This window comes from Xiphophorus hellerii, chromosome 18, assembly GCF_003331165.1.
Source record: "Xiphophorus hellerii strain 12219 chromosome 18, Xiphophorus_hellerii-4.1, whole genome shotgun sequence".
NCBI classification, from domain to species: domain Eukaryota; kingdom Metazoa; phylum Chordata; class Actinopteri; order Cyprinodontiformes; family Poeciliidae; genus Xiphophorus; species Xiphophorus hellerii.
The window spans coordinates 9,857,800-9,873,749 of NC_045689.1; the positions used below are offsets into that span (position 1 = coordinate 9,857,800).

General features: G+C 36.8%; 1 protein-coding gene across 1 annotated transcript; it reads left to right on the top strand.

Moving 5' to 3' along the window:
• The first annotated feature begins 949 nt into the window (after window positions 1-949).
• Window positions 950-15,950, top strand: tbcela (tubulin folding cofactor E-like a). Its single transcript, XM_032545834.1, has 11 exons — window positions 950-1,052; window positions 2,848-2,954; window positions 3,070-3,134; window positions 4,090-4,269; window positions 5,682-5,821; window positions 6,137-6,318; window positions 6,553-6,809; window positions 7,575-7,701; window positions 7,823-7,939; window positions 8,041-8,152; window positions 8,519-15,950. Exons 4-11 carry the CDS (start codon window positions 4,122-4,124, stop codon window positions 8,723-8,725), a joined length of 1,290 nt encoding a protein of 429 aa, XP_032401725.1. The 5' UTR covers window positions 950-1,052; window positions 2,848-2,954; window positions 3,070-3,134; window positions 4,090-4,121; the 3' UTR covers window positions 8,726-15,950.

The window sequence follows — 15,950 nt, forward strand, 5'->3', positions numbered from 1 at the left end:
ACAGGCTAATGGAAGTTTAGGTGGGACCTCCGGTAAGTCTTTTGCAATGTTCCAACAACTTTCTTTCAGGAATAATCCCATCAACACTCCCATCACCAGTCTCTTTCTCCCTGCTTTAAAAAAAAGCATACCCACAGAATGATACTGCCACCAGCATGGTGTTTTCAGGGTGATGGGTGTTGTTAAAGAGGGGCCCGTCCAGGGTACCCTTCCTGTTAGCACCACCACTGGCTCTGACAACAGGTTCAGTTCGATAATTGAATAATTCAAAAGAGCATACAACAACAATTTAAATTTAAATGTGAAAACTGATTTACTTTTGCGCTGTACCAACTCCCGGCCACATGCAATTTCATTTCCTCCGGTCTGGGCGATGACGGTCAATGGAGAGATCTGCTGAAACTGCTGTTCAGAGATCACGCTGTCTAATCCATCTCTTATATTTGCAGGTTTTCATCTAAATCTCCATGTTTTCCTTCCAGGATGGAACCTGTCTGTCAGTGTTTAAGTCTGTGTTTTTACCCGAGTTTATGCTAGACATTTTGTTGCACCTAACTGTGTATTTTTCTCTCTGTTGTTTCTCTGATAAAGCCACCAAATTAGCTTCTACTCTACTGCAACTAACTCTCTTTTCTGGATCATCTCCTTTTTCTTTTTCTGTCTCTCTCTGCTCTGTTCTTTCAAATGAGACATTGCTTAAGCTTACTTACTTTACTTTCAACCAATTAATTAATTATTTACTTAATTAACAAAGTACTTTTACTTTTTTTTTTTTACTTTACAACACTAGTTCTTGCACACAAATTTCTTTTTTCCTCAACGGTTTTTTCTTCTTTCCGTATTTTCTTTAAAAGCAACACATAACCCGGGCTCATATAAGGAAACACTTAAACATTTGCCACTGAGCGTTATTAGATTATAGTGTGCAGAAAAAGGAATCGGGAAAGGGCTTTCGGCAACATGACGTCACTTCCTGGATGTAGGGGGGGGGGAGACCAAATGACAGCTGGTTTGTTTTCATCAACAAGGGGGATCCAGTGTGGACAGTAAAGGTACGTACTGCGACCACCTACCATCGTGTCCTTGTCTGTGCACAGCTCAGAGTGTTATCACCCTCCCGGAGAACATTAACACCGCATTTCTACGGTTTCCGTCTGTTCTCCGTTTCGGGCTCCATCGAGCCGTTGCTCCTGCTGCTGGGGGTCAGACTGGTTATTTTTAGAGTAGACAGGACTCTAACCGTGAGATACAAGCAAGATGTAAAGCTTAGTAATCTGTCTATAGTAGTCATTCCCCTGTTTATGTTTTCACTGTAAACGGGAGCTGTTACCATTTAGATTAGGTTTTCCATCCTTCTGCTTCTAAACACCAGATTCCTTTAAGAAATCGGTGAATTTTAGACTCGATGGGGCCTTTTAATCCAATTTATGAAATGACACCTTAAATATAAAGCGGCGGTACTTTCGGAAAATTGTTTACATGGGATCGGCATTATTTATTTTCAAAGAAATATTTAATATATGCTTAAGTCAGTAACTTTTTGTCAGATTCATCCGTGGTTGCCAAGTGGATTTTTTCTGGTGCGTTCGAGTCGACCTCGATTGTCGGAATTTCCGGTTTCCAAATTGGTGAATCGGGAAATGGATTTCGTATTGACGTCACGCCCAACTTGAACTGTGCTTCATATGCCATTTCTCTTAATGCTGTAAATATGTACCAGTCAGTGAATGAAATTTGCAAAAATAAACAGTTTTTTGCGTTTCATTAAATAGTTGAGGGACACTGTACTGTACTTTTGTTTGCATGTTTCTTCATTGCAATGTTACTGTAATGAAGATGGAAGAAAAAACAAGAAAAGAAAAAAGCTTGCCTATACAGTGAAGGATTTGTAAAATTATCTATGCTGAATTTCCTGTTCAAAAAATATATTTTTCCATTAATATTGAAATAAAATAATAAAAGAGAAAATCATATTGCTATTCTAAGGACAGTGCCAGTAGTGGTAAATTCCCTCTGAAAACATGTTGTTTTCACCACTGTTCCATACTTCAAAATAAATACAGAAATCACAGAATATTCAATCTTTTATTTGTACCGTAAGTAAGACAAACTGATACTGTTACAGGTCTTATTCGAATGTCTAAATTGTTTTCTGGTTTTGTTGTAAAACAGAAAACAATAGAAACCACGCAGCAACAAGTGGAGAAGGGGCAATTCTGCATTACCCATTTGTCCATACAGTCATTTAAAACTCTGTCACTTTCTGTAACAAATTATTAAAAATGTTTTAAACTGTAGGAACAGCATGACAGAGTGTTTTTCTGGGGTTTCAGATTGAAATTATAAAAACTTTTATGTTACTTTGATACACAACTGGCCAAGAGCGGACTCTCCATATTAGTGGATATAAATCTAAAGATAAGGAAACGTTTGTGCAGTGAAATATTAACTACGGGTTAGAAAAATCAGTAGTCTAAAAATAAACATTTATTAATGAATAAATATGTTTATATTTATGAACTGGCTATCAGTGTTTTCTAGAAGTTATGGCAAATGTGAAATTCATGCTGAAGAAATAATGCTTTTTGATTTACAATAGAAATCAACAAAGCTAGTTTAATGATTAGCAAACCACAGTCTCCTTAAAACTGATTTCTTTAATTAAAACACAGCCTGTTGGTTTATTGTCACTAACTCAGAAATAGATATTTAATGTGTGAAAAGGTTTTTGAATAAAAGCATCTCTATCAGCTTGTTCAATAACGGAGTACTGCTGTTTGCACTAATGATTTTTATTGGTGCATGTCAGCGAGCAGAGACTGATCTTTGACCTTGTTTGTTCTGCAGTGACATGTGATGATCCTCCTCCCTTAACTGGCCTGACAAGAGCGCCAAAAAGGGGAGCAGCTTTTTCCTTTTGCAGACTTCTCCTCACTCCTTCCATCCATTCTGGAGTAAGATGTTAATCCCTTATTTAATTAGTCTCCGCTTTGGTAGGACATCTAAGGGATGATCTGTGTAGATGATTAGATCGGATATAAATTTCACTTATTCCGGTGTTTCTGACAGGTCACCTGTACAGAAACCGCACCAAACAGCTGATTGCAGCCACATCAAAGCAGACGTCGGTTCAGGTATGGCGACTGAACCCCCACCGTTAGAAAACACTGTAATGTCACTTTAGGCAGCTGCATAAGACACTGTAATATGATCCTTTATATTTTTATTCAAGCAACAACTGATACATAATTTATGTTTCCCTCCAGCATATTCCACAGTGAGGCTCTGCCTGCCAAGCCTTATAAAACAGATGCTGGTAATTTTAATTATGGGAAGTCAAGTGATTATCTTGGTCCACGTGCTGCGTTTTCTTTTTCTACGTTTAAAGGGGAAGTCTTATGTATTTTCTAGGAACATTGCTATATGTTACCTTCACTTGTAAAAATGCTTTATATAGCAAACAAGTTCAACAGACGCGCAGTTGCACCAGCTGTTTGCTGTTGCTACTAGTCTGAAGGAACTGAGTGGGAAAGGCATAAGAGAGGGTGTTATCTTTTTTTTTTTTTTTAAGTATTGTTAGAGTCCTTTTAAGCTGAAAAACATGCATTAAGTAGGGAGGTACAATGGGCATTGGCAGAAAAAAGCAGTGCTGTGCTCAAGACCGCCCTGACTATCATCCATGTTATCCAATGAATTTTCTTACAGTTGGTCATATGTAATAAAAATGAGGCAATAGTTATTTTGAACCCATCCTTATCAGACTTAAAGGACATAGTGTAGAAGCACCACCACTGCACTATGTTGTTCACAGAATGCATTGAGAAAAAATATCAATGAAAACAATAATAAAGCCTCAAACCATAATGATTCCACTGAAAATAAATATATTTCCTAAATTTATTGCATGTTAAACAAAATTACTACAGCGATCCCTTCTTATTTTTTTTTGTTCCAAAACGAGTTCTTGAACTACTTAACTATGCCTACATCTTATGAAGTCAAATCAACAGAAAACATTGCAAAGAGGTCCCTAGTGGTGAGATAAGTTTTTGAAGGATTGTGACATTTACCTGACATTCATTTCCATAGCTGAAGAGGAGGCCGCTCAGCAGGAAAGCGTCATGGAGCCTCGAGAAGACAGGGAAGGTCGTTCCTTTGTGGAGGTTATCAATGAGAAGTACAGCCCAGAAAACTTCCCGTACCGCAGAGGGCCTGGGATGGGAGTGGTGGTGGTTCCCACTGCAGGTCTCCAGGGTTCCCCCATGAAGGGTGAGATGGAGAGGTCACCTTTGTCATGCAAGCAGTATATTTATTTTATTTCTGCTAAGAGAGGCGTTTTGTTATTTATTGGCACCAAGTTTTACCCTGTGATTAAAATAATCAAAGTAAGTACTTGTTCATTCTTGCACAATGACTGTATGATGAATGAATATTTTCTTATATTTTTATTTTATTTATTTATTTATTTTATTTTATTTTATTATTTCTGTCTCAAACCACTGACATTGTTTCTATGATGCCTCACCTTTTTTTGGTTGTGAATTGATTCAGTTTTTACATTTCCTGAAAGCACTGACAGGTCAGTAGAAGGAAATGTCAAACATTTTTCCCCCACTAATTATAGCCATAATCACACAGATGCCCTAACAACATGTTCTGTCACATCTTCATGTCTTACATGTTAATATGACGTATTATGGTGGCTTTCTTTTAAGTAATAAGAACCACACACTTGAGGGAGCAATGTGACATTTAATATATTTGACCAAGAACACTTTACTTTAAAAACGGCTGCAGTTAAAAGTAATAACCTAATCAAAGTCTGAATCGCAGGGTGTTCAGTGGTGTAGCCAGCAGAGCATCTTTCCTTCTCCTTTTTCTGTCCATTTCTTGTCACTAAACGCCACTTGTGCTAAACGTGCATAAGTACGTTGTTCAATATCAGTTATTTGCTGCTGTCGCCCTAACATTTGACTGCTTAAACTGCACAGAAACGACCGCGTTACAAATCAAAAATACCATGATTGACTTTATGAATGATTTAATTTGAAGGGTGGAGAGATAAAATAAATTTACTCTGTATCTAACACATTGTCATGAAGTAAAGATATTTATTTAAAAATTGTAAATAATTAAAAGAAAAATTCTTGATAAATCATTTTGATGTGTGCATCTGAAGTTTTATTAATATTTTCACACATATAAATATACATTTTGAGACTTTTTAAATTGCATTTAATTGTGGCTCTTTTGGCTTTTCATACCTGCTGATGTCCACATTGTTCATATTTTAAGCTCCTGTTTGACATGTTTGGATTTGAGCTCAAAATGCCACGAGCAGAAACGTCCTGCAGGAGTTTAGATTTTTCAGCAGCATCTTCATGTCATTCACGATGGATCACCTGCAGCCACAAATTCAGCTTTTCTTCACTCTTACTGTAAGGAGGGAAAAACAATCATTTAAAAATCAAAACTATTTCATGCAACTTAATATAAGGCCTGCATTTTCTTTCACAAACAGACCTATGTAGAAAAACTATTCTTTCCCCACCATAGTTTTACAGGCCAGTTCTGCATTCTGAACTACTCCTGTAACTTTTAGTGTTCACTGAACTTCCAGACCTAGTTATGTTCACAGCCCTTAAAAAAACTTTAAAATGTCCCTCTGTCTCTCACACTAGACCGTCTGAACTTGCCCAGTGTGCTGGTGCTGAACTGTTGTGGGATCAGCAAAGCAGGAGACCAGGCTGAGATCGCTGCCTTCTGTGCTCATGTCATGGAGCTGGATCTATCGCACAACAATCTTCAAGACTGGCAAGAGGTAACTTTGAAATCTCTCAGTTCTTTCTGGCTGTAGATAGCGTTAAATCAGTAATGTCAAATTAGGTTAAGCAATGACTGTTTATAGTTGTTGTTTTTATTGTGTTGAATCAACTGTTAAAAAAAAACCAGAAAACTTTTGAGTAGTACGATTTGGACTTTTCCTCATAGTCTTTCCGGTGTTAAATCTGAAAACAAGGTTAGATACGCAGATATGCAGGTTCTCAGCCACTCAGTGTGATATATTTTCAGATTCATCGTTTTTAAAGCTTTCTTTGTGTATCAGATTAAAAATACTGATCATACTTTTTTTCAGATCAGTAAAATTGCATCAAGCATCCCCAATCTGGAGTTCCTCAACCTGAGCTCCAACCCGCTGGCAGGAACCATTCTTGAGCCGCAGTGTGCTGAAGCCTTTTCACAAGTGCGACGCCTGGTTCTCAACAATACTCAGATATCCTGGGATACAGTGATGCTGCTGACCCAGAACATTCCTAAGTAAGAAGAGCTGCACTAAATCCTAGTGCAGTGGCTATTTGACTGTCCTTTAATTGGTTGATTGTTTTATTGTTTGTTATTTATTCCTGTAAATTTAAGTGTACATCCAAAGCAATAGACAAATTTTTTTTCCAGAAAGTAGGTGTGTGCACTCTTCTGAGATCCATTTTATGTCTCTTCCTGTTTTTCCCTTCAGTGTGTATTTTCCTCAGCTCTCCCTTTGTTCTTCTTCAGACTTGAGGAACTGTTCCTGTGCCTTAACGAGTACAGTAGTGTGAGTGCCTCCAGCGTGGCCTGCCCCACCCTGCGCCTCCTTCATATCACCGACAACAGCCTCCACAATTGGGCCGAAGTGGGCAAGTTTGGCTCCATGTTCCCCAGCCTGGACACTCTGATCATGGCCAACAACAACTTGGCCTCCATTCAGGACAACAAGGATATTCTGGCACGACTCTTTCCCAACCTGCGCAGGATCAACCTAAACAACTCAGGTCAGTGGGTCGCAGTGTGGGCTTGTTTTGATTCACCGTTAGACTCTTTGAATTAGTCTCTTATGATAGTTCTATCTTGAACATTAATGTTGCTTTAGCTGAGTGGTTTCATTTTGTATTGTAGAGATTTAAAATTAGGTTTTAGTATCATGGCAGCAGATAATTTTAGAACAACAAGCATGGGTCGTTTTATTATAAAAACTTTGTTCTAAGAGTCCTCTCCACGTAGACTTTAATCTCAAGTAGTGTGTCTATTTACAGAAACAGAGTGAGGGTTTATTTGCAGAGCTGTTTTCTGAGGGAGAAGGACAAAATTAACATCAGAGAAATGTTCAGATTATTTATTTCCATTCATGTATCAGACTGCAAATGTCTGACGTGTTTGCCACCTGAAAGCCATCCTTCGTCAGAGTTATTCTTTAAATGACAAATGTATTTATTGTAAACATTATTTGGAAAGTGTATTCGTTAGCATATTAAAATATTTGGAGCAGTTTTCTTGCATCAGGATAATGTGCGGGCAGGCAGGCAGGCAATACTGTATTAATATAATTTCTTTATATAATTTTTATTTTTTTTTTTCAAAACTGATCTTAAAAGTACTTTTTCTAACTTGAGTATAAACTGCTGGAAATTCTGCCAGAAATAAAAGCCGCTGCCTTGAACTGCTTCAACACCTGAAAACCTATTATAGGTTTTCCGTAAAAACATCATGTTCATTCAGTTGAAAGTGTCCGCTCAACTTTTTGGCATATGTGTTGTCAGGTCTCAACCGATGGGAAGACATTGAGAAGCTGAACTTCTTTCCAAAGTTAGATGAGGTGCGACTTCAAGGCATTCCCTTACTGCAGGCTTACACCAAGGCAGAGCGCCGCAACCTCATGATAGCACAGTGAGTCTCATCTGTCATGAATAAAACTGTTTGAGACTATTTTTGTCTCCTGATTTGTTGATTTTTAGACTCATGTCATTCCTAATGCATAACTTGCTCATGTTTACATGGTTCTCCTCAGGCTTCCCTCAGTATCCAATCTAAATGGCAGTGTTGTGACTGACAGCGAGCGAGAGGATGCAGAGAGGTTCTTCATCCGTCACTACCTAGACTGCCCTGAGAAGGAGCTACCGTTCATGTAAACTGCACAACTTGCTTCTCTTTTATCATAACTTCAAAAGTGAAGTGTGTTTTGTGTTTGTTTGTATAGTTAAAAAAAACTGCTCTTTCCGTGCGCAGATACCATTCCCTGGTAACCAAATACGGCAAGCTGGAGCCGCTCGCTGAGATCGACCTCAGACCTCGCTGCCGGGCTCAGGTCGAAGTTCATTGCGAGGAGAAAGTAGAACAGGTTAGTTTGGAAATGATTTAATTCCAGAAGTACCGTCATAACGAAGTACCTTAGGACAAGTTTCCCTCTAAACAGTGAGCAAGCACCGAAATAATCTTATAGCCATTTAAGGTTAGCCAGTCCTTGTCTTTATTAGGACCAGAAATGTATGTTTCTGAGCCCCAAAATTACTGTTACTGTCGAAGACATTTTTTTTAGTTCATAGCTTCCATCAAATTGAGCTATACAAAAATGTTAAGCCAGTCTTGTTTAGCCCATTTCATGTTGTTTAGTTGGATGGCCATATATCTGTATATTGATTGAAAATTTGCAGGGGTTTATGATGAAACAATGGTGTAACTCTGGTTCCATTTGGCTTTGTTTCAGCTGTGCATCCGTTTGGACCAAACCGTTGCTGAGCTGAAAAAGCAGCTGACGACTGTGGTCCAGCTCTCCACCAACAGTATGAGGCTTTACTACATCGACAAGGACAGCGCCTTTGGTCCAGAAGAATTGAAGTACAATAACCGAGCTCTCCACTCCTACAGCATCCAGGATGGTGATGAAATACTGGTAGTGCCCAAGACCAAGTAGAAGCCTTTTGTTTAGAAGCTTGATAAGAAGGATTTAGATGTCTAGGACTATGTTGATTGCTTAATTGTTATTGCTTGGAAACACTTCTGAAACAGCAAAGGTGGCATGTCTTTTTGAATGGAGAGAGGCAGTAAAAGGATGAACGCCATCTTGGAGACTGGAAAAAGAAACTACGGTGGGCCGCCGGTTGGCTCTTGCTGGAAGTCCAGAGATGATATATTTCAGCTTTATTTAAAGAGAAACTCAAGTGAGTTGACAGATTTTTCATGCTAAAGGCTAAGAGAGCAACATGGATTCTGCTTGCAGCGTTAGCAGACAGGAGGGCACTGCAGCAAATCTCAGCTGCTTATTTATTACACGGCATCCACCAAAGCACCTTCACCGACAAATGCCCAGCACTGCTCGCTTGCCCACCTGTTCAACAGCTACCCTGGTTTTGGCATAACAAGAACCTGTTGTCACGTGGAGACAGACGGCTGCTCTCAGGTGCACTTTGGCCTTTGATACTACAGAAAATCTGCCTAGATTAAAATGTCAGACGCAGGAAGGGTGATGAAACTGGGTCCAATTCTGATGGAGGATGTTATAGTCATGTTTTTACAGTCCATATGAAAGTACAAGAAGTATTAAACTGACCACCCCACCAGTATTGTGTAGCTTAGACTGATGGTCCACGATTGGTGCTTTTATAAAACAATAATCGCAGTTACAGTCTAATTTCCAAACTGATTTCAAAATTGATATAAGCTAAATGTAAAATGTGTTTCCTGTTAGCAAACAATAAGAAAGTTGATAGGAAATGAATAGAAAGAGCTTAATTATACCAATTCATCACAACAAATCCTCAACTGCCAATATTATGTAAAATCACATTACACTGAGATCTGATATTTGATATCACAAACCTCTGCTTTAGTGTATTCACTCACACAACCACAGGTGTTTAATGTTTTATGCTGCCCCCTGCAGGCCTCTTTGTGAGGCAAAACTTGATGCATAAACAACTTGAATGACAATCTTTGTGATCAGCCTTTATGATTAGACAAGTGTGTTTGATTTTAACAGTTCTCATTTAGTTTTGTATGTTTAATAATTAAAAAAGGGATTCTATTCAGCAGATTTATTTATCTCTCTACAAACAGTAGAGACTGAGAAATGTTGGTTTCTCTGATCTGTATCCTCATATTTTAAACAATACATTTCAATTTTTATTGCATAAGCCTGCAACACATTCCAAATTAGACATTTGAAGTATTTCAGAGTGGAGATTTTCTGGCATCTGAAAATCAACCAGTTTTCTTTAAACATGTCTTAGAAAGCGCAACAGTAAGGAGTTTTCATCCCCTTCAAACATTCAGTTTTAAATTTCTCCACAGATTCTCTTTTTTACATCAGATCATAATCATATTTAGGTCAGTCTCTTTTCTTCCTCTGCCTTAACTTTGTAAGGCATGGAGAATAATATTTTACACTGCCTTCTTGAGAAACGTGTGAATCTCCTAGTGGAAGACCCACATGTTGTTCTGAAATCTCTGCTGTACTTTTGTGCATCAAAGCAGACATTGTAGAAGTGGAAATGAGGGCTAGGTAAAAAATTACAATAACAATAAAAATAACCCTGGCCTTCGGATGAGATGTTGATACTCCTTTTCATATTCAGTCTGTGTACAGAAATGAGCAGTTTAAGCCTGTGCACTGACACCATAGTCATTTCATGATATTCTGGACTGTTAAGGGAGAAATATGCACATTCCATTTATATTAAAGGAATATTGATTTAGTGCCTTGCAATATAATTCACACTTTTACATAGTTTGCCAATTTGTAATTACAGCTTTAGGGGATTTTGTGTGACAGACCAAACCAAAGTAGTAGACTGGGGAGGAATATTTATTTTAGTTAATAAAAATCATTACACCTCTCATCCAAAAAGCTTCTTCAGTTCTGAACAAAAGTGGGAATTATTGCATATAGTTACAGGAAGAACAGTCACACTCAAAGATGATCTGAACAGGTCACCTAACCATGCAACCCATATGTGTTTATTCACATCTCAAGTTGTGAATGGTTGCAAAAACTGCCCAAAGAGACAGGACAAGGCTGCATTGTAGGCGTTAGAAAGATGGAACCTGACACCACCACCTCTGTAGCCTGCAATCTAGGGTAAACATAGAAAACCAGAAAAGTTACCCTGTCACAGAAGCAGCTTTTACACCAAATCATATCTACAAAAATCAGATGACTTCACACATTTTAAATCCCAAATTTTTCTTTCACTTTATAAAGAGCCATTCATAGATTGTCTTTAAATGTGTTGCAGGCTTGAAATGCATAATAAATGTCACTGAATGCAAAATATCACAAATCTCAGCAGAGTACAGTGACTTCATTGAAGGTTTGCACTTTATTTTTTGTCTTATTTACATCTTTGAAATGCTGTATAAGCAGTGCATAAGCAGATGCTGATCTTAGTTGTGGCATTTAAACACACTTTTGACCTGCCTTGGGGACATTTATGTATTTTACCTTTCCATCCATTCTGCACAAAAACACTCTCACCAAACACTGCATAGTATCTTAGAATTAATATTATTACTGTGATTAAATTTATTACAATGTGGTATATATACAATAGTTATTGATTTTATGAGAACATATCCTTCTTGTAAACAAGAAGCATTGACCTTAGAAGTTTGGTGCTAATGATTTTCCTTTCACAAGCTACTTAGCAGAATCCCAAAACATCTTTACAGCTATGGACAGCTACGTTAATACTAGGTTACTGCTCAAAGACAAAGCTGATTTGTTGAGCTTCAAAATTAAATATTCCTTCCTAGTTGCTCCTGGGAGACAAATCTCTAGATGTGGTCTATTAACAAAAAGATCCAGCTCTCTTTTTAGGGAATCTGAATTACATTTTAACGTCTGAAGTTCAAAATCTTTCAACTGATCAACCTTGTGTAATTTGCTACATTATACACCGGTTCTTTAGCACCAAGTTAGAAATTATTTTAATTCTCCATTCTATTTGTTAAAGCAAAAAGGGAAATTTTAAAAGATTGTTTCTCCATCAGAGACACATAAGATTGAGACAATAATAAAACTGCTATTTTTACCCAGGATAAACTTGAATTAAATTATTTTACATTAATAACAAATTCTTTAAGAAACTGTTTTAAATGTTGAGGTCTAATTTGCTTTGACATTGATATTCTTAGCTCTCCAAGCTATGGTTAGCTATGTATTTTACTTTCCACTTCAAAACTAGAGAAAACTTTATATTTGAGTAAATTAGGAATCTCCATTTTAGAGCTGATGCTCGAAAGTTTTTCCCTTTTCTAGAGTGTTTGTTCTCCAAATCTACAGCTATACTTGAATAAGTGTTCATGGAGAAAAAAACAAAGTTGGACCCTTTCCTCCATATTTGATCACGGCAGTTTTGAAATCAATGTTAGTGTAGCATGAATAGCAGCCATACTAAACAGAACAGAGAGGCAGTAATGTAGTGCAAGCACCAACCATCAGGTTTCCAGTACTACTACCTGAATGTGTCTTAATCAACATGAGCTTGTTTGGAATAATAAAATGTTGCATTAATTTGCAGCGAGGGATGATATAATGATATGCATGTTATCTATTTATTGATTGTGCATTCACAAGAAAAGTTTTTACACCTGCCTAGATCGATAGAGTAATGCACTTCCTGACACTGTGTCTTAATTTAACAGAGAGCGGATGATTTCAAGCCTTTATGTGGAGATTTATCATTTCTTGAAATTCTGGTGTAATGTTTCTTCTGTTGTGAGCTGAAATTTAGCCTTTTTACAGCCCCTTAAAGTATCATACAGATTTTTTGTAACAAAAAAAAAGATTTGAGTTATGTTTGTTTGACATAAGACGTTGGCATCAAAGTTTTTCATATTTAAAATCCACAAGTAAAAGGCTTAAAAACAATAAAACTCCCACACACATAGGTCCTTAATTGCAAAATTTTACCTTTATTAAGTTCCTCTTTACCTGTCTGTTTAGCTGTTTTGTGCTGCAGTTTTTGCATATGTCAGAGTAAAGGAACCATCAACATCAAGCATCAGTTTCCAAAGAATCCAACTGAGAGGTTTTCATTTCAAGAACCATCTTTTATTAATTATTCAGCAGTTCAAGATGGAGACATCCACCACACAAACCAAAACCATACCAGCAGTATCTTCAGTAGATCAGAATGCACTTCAACTTTATTACTGATATATTTACTTTTTATTTTAAATATGTGTGTTTCATGTTTTTTGCACATTGATGTACTGTAACTTAAAACATTGTAACAAATTTTGTTCAATATTTGAAAAAAAAAAAAAAATTCCTTATCTGCCTTTTTTTGCCAAGAATAACATGAGGTGATTATACCACATATATTTCTACACACTGGAGATTGTTAGCTTAGCTTAGCAACAAAAAAAAGAGTGATGAAATGAGTCAAATAGGAAAGAATACACCTGTATGTTCTTCTGACTCTGTTAAACCCTGATCTTAGTGCACAGTTATATATAAGTAGAGGCTATTGTTTCTAACATCTATGCTCCCCTTTTGCAGGATTTTGTGCAAAGCGAAGCTAATTAGTTGCCTCTGCTTCTTTACATTAACATTAAGACCTAATTGTGGTGTTGAATCTCAGATTTTTACCCATCTAGTTGAAACCAACATAATATCCTAAAAACAGTCATATCTTAAAATATTATGTGGTAAAGGAATTCACAATGAGTGTTAGAAAAAATGCTAATAAAGCCTATGGAGAGCACAAAATGGTGGTAATGTCATTTAAGTAGTCGGGTACCAGCCCACTAATGTTGGATTCTGTTAGTTCTGGAAGTAAGAAATCTCGAATTTAGAGTCTGAAAGATCAGCTAGAGGTGCCTTAACAACCCTGACCTTGAAATCCAATATGGCTGCCACATGTAAAGTGATATCTTCAGTAAAATTGTTGATTTAAACAGTTTATTATTGATATTCCTGTTAGTTTTTTTGTTCTCTTAGCAAAACTAGCAAATCACTTTCTTTTTTTTTTTTACTTGCACAATGAATCCTTCCAAACTAGTCGGGATTTTAGGATCTGCCTGACGCACGAGTGCAGGAGCTTTCTTTAAACCAGTGATGTCTAGAGTCAAAGGAATACTGCCAGCATGTTTTACATCTTTCCATCACACACCTGAATCAATTGAATGATTCATTAGCAGAAATCCTTCAGAACTCAACAACGCTCTGAGAAGCTAATTGTCGGTGCAGAAATTCATCTAAAAAATGCAAGACACTGGCCCTTGAGTACTGGAGGTGGACATTCCTGGTTTAAGGTTGCACTGTTCTGGTAAATTGATGTTTTCTGCTAATGCGCATTCAGTATGGGCATTCAAGAGTTCTGCAAAATATGGAGGGCCAAACTGTCCAAATTATATAAAAATAATTTATTAAATCAATATTTTGCATCTCAGAGTCTAAATCACGGATGGATTTAGATCCATGATTTAATTTTACAAATCTCATTTGTAAAATTGTTATTTAAATGAAATGCACAACACTTTTTATTGAAAAATCTCATCATTCCCATCTGCAGAGGCTACATGGAAGTACAGTTGTAATGAAGAAGGTTGTGGGTTTGACTCCGGGCTTGGGGTCTTTCTGCATTAAGTTTCTACCTATGCATTCATGGGTTAACTCCTGATTCCGTCTTCCTCCCAGTCTAAAAACATGCATGTTAGGTTAATTGGTCTTTCTGAAATGCCCTTAGGAAGGAGTGTATGTTTGCATGGTTGCCTGTCCTGTTTTTCTCCTTGTTGCCCTTATGACCTGTCCAAGGAGTACCTTGTGTCATACCTAATAACAACCGGAGTTAGGCACCAACTGCCCACAACCCTGTAAAAATAAGTTGGTATAGACTGATAAATGCCTTGCAGAACACCATGACTACTTTGGTAAATAGACCCCAACTTTAATGGCTAACCTGCTGAGCAGGTTCACTTCAGGTCACATTATTTGAACAATAGAACTACTATTTTCACTTACTGATTGATCTTCTTTGTTTTTAAGTGCCAAAAATGATTTAATCAAGTAATGTAAGTCAAATAATTATAAATGGATTAATTATGTGTTTATTAATTATGTGTAACTGTTAATTAGTACATAACAAAATATGCATAAGAATATTTTATTTACAAGTAATTGTTTTTATTAACTTGTAAACTATTCATTTCATAACCTAGTTGCAGTATATAACTAATGTATAAGCTGTCAGCTTTCCTCACCTGGCTCAATGGGTGGGATTACAAGTGCTATAACTAAAAGTGATTGGGCTGAATTTGACTTGCTGAGCAGGTAAACCAATCAGATGTAAGTCTGTTTGATGGGCCCCAGAGAAAACCTAAAGAATTTCAAAATGTTTTCCAGCACAAGAACTATAAGAAGGTCAAATTACAGAAAGAATTAGTTAAGAAATTCAACCCATAATAAAGATTTATTTCATTTGATTATCATATTTAACTATTTAATAATTTAATAACTATTGTATAGTTAATAAATTTACAACGACATAAATGTGGATAAGATTCACAGTAATCATGCAGGAACTGGGCAGAGAGAAGAGGGGAAAACATGCAGCTAAATTCCCAAGGTCAGAAATTGAACATTGGACAACTTCATCAAGGACCAAAAACTTCCATGTGTGAGCTGCCTACTCTATGGCACACAATGGGTATATTAAGTGCATTTGTCTGCAATTGAAAAAAATACAAAATTTAATCTACATAATTTTTCATTTATTTGATTGTGATACATTTGGACCTCCATAGGTATTATCTTTTCAGATTTTCAATCTATGCTGTTAAACATCTTGCAGCTTTTGTATGATACATTATGCCACTTTACTAAAATTTACTAAATCAGTACTTGCTTCTGTGGATTCATCAACAAGCACACTTCATAATATGCCTGTTTTGCTTATATTTCCCTACATTTATAGAATTATGTTGAATCAAATGAGATATTTCTGCACGTAATACACACCAGTATTTAAGTTAATCATTTCACACAGTCTCATCTGTGGCAATTAAATCATGATTTTGCTTTCTATGGGTTTCCAAGAACCCATAAAAAGTCTTTTTGTTTTTTAAAGATTAGAGTGAGTCATCTTTCTTGGGATGAAAGATGCGTCACTGAATGTTAATAAATGGCCGTCTCCCTC

What these genes read in the sequence shown, in the direction of transcription:
- tbcela (XM_032545834.1), top strand. Translation starts at nt 4,122, where the DNA reads ATGGAGCCTCGAGAAGACAGGGAAGGTCGTTCCTTTGTGGAGGTTATC. An exon ending in CGCAACCTCATGATAGCACA is followed by an intron (nt 7,702 to 7,822) that starts GTGAGTCTCATC and finishes GGTTCTCCTCAG; the next exon opens with GCTTCCCTCAGTATCCAATC. An exon ending in GAGAAGGAGCTACCGTTCAT is followed by an intron (nt 7,940 to 8,040) that starts GTAAACTGCACA and finishes TTCCGTGCGCAG; the next exon opens with ATACCATTCCCTGGTAACCA.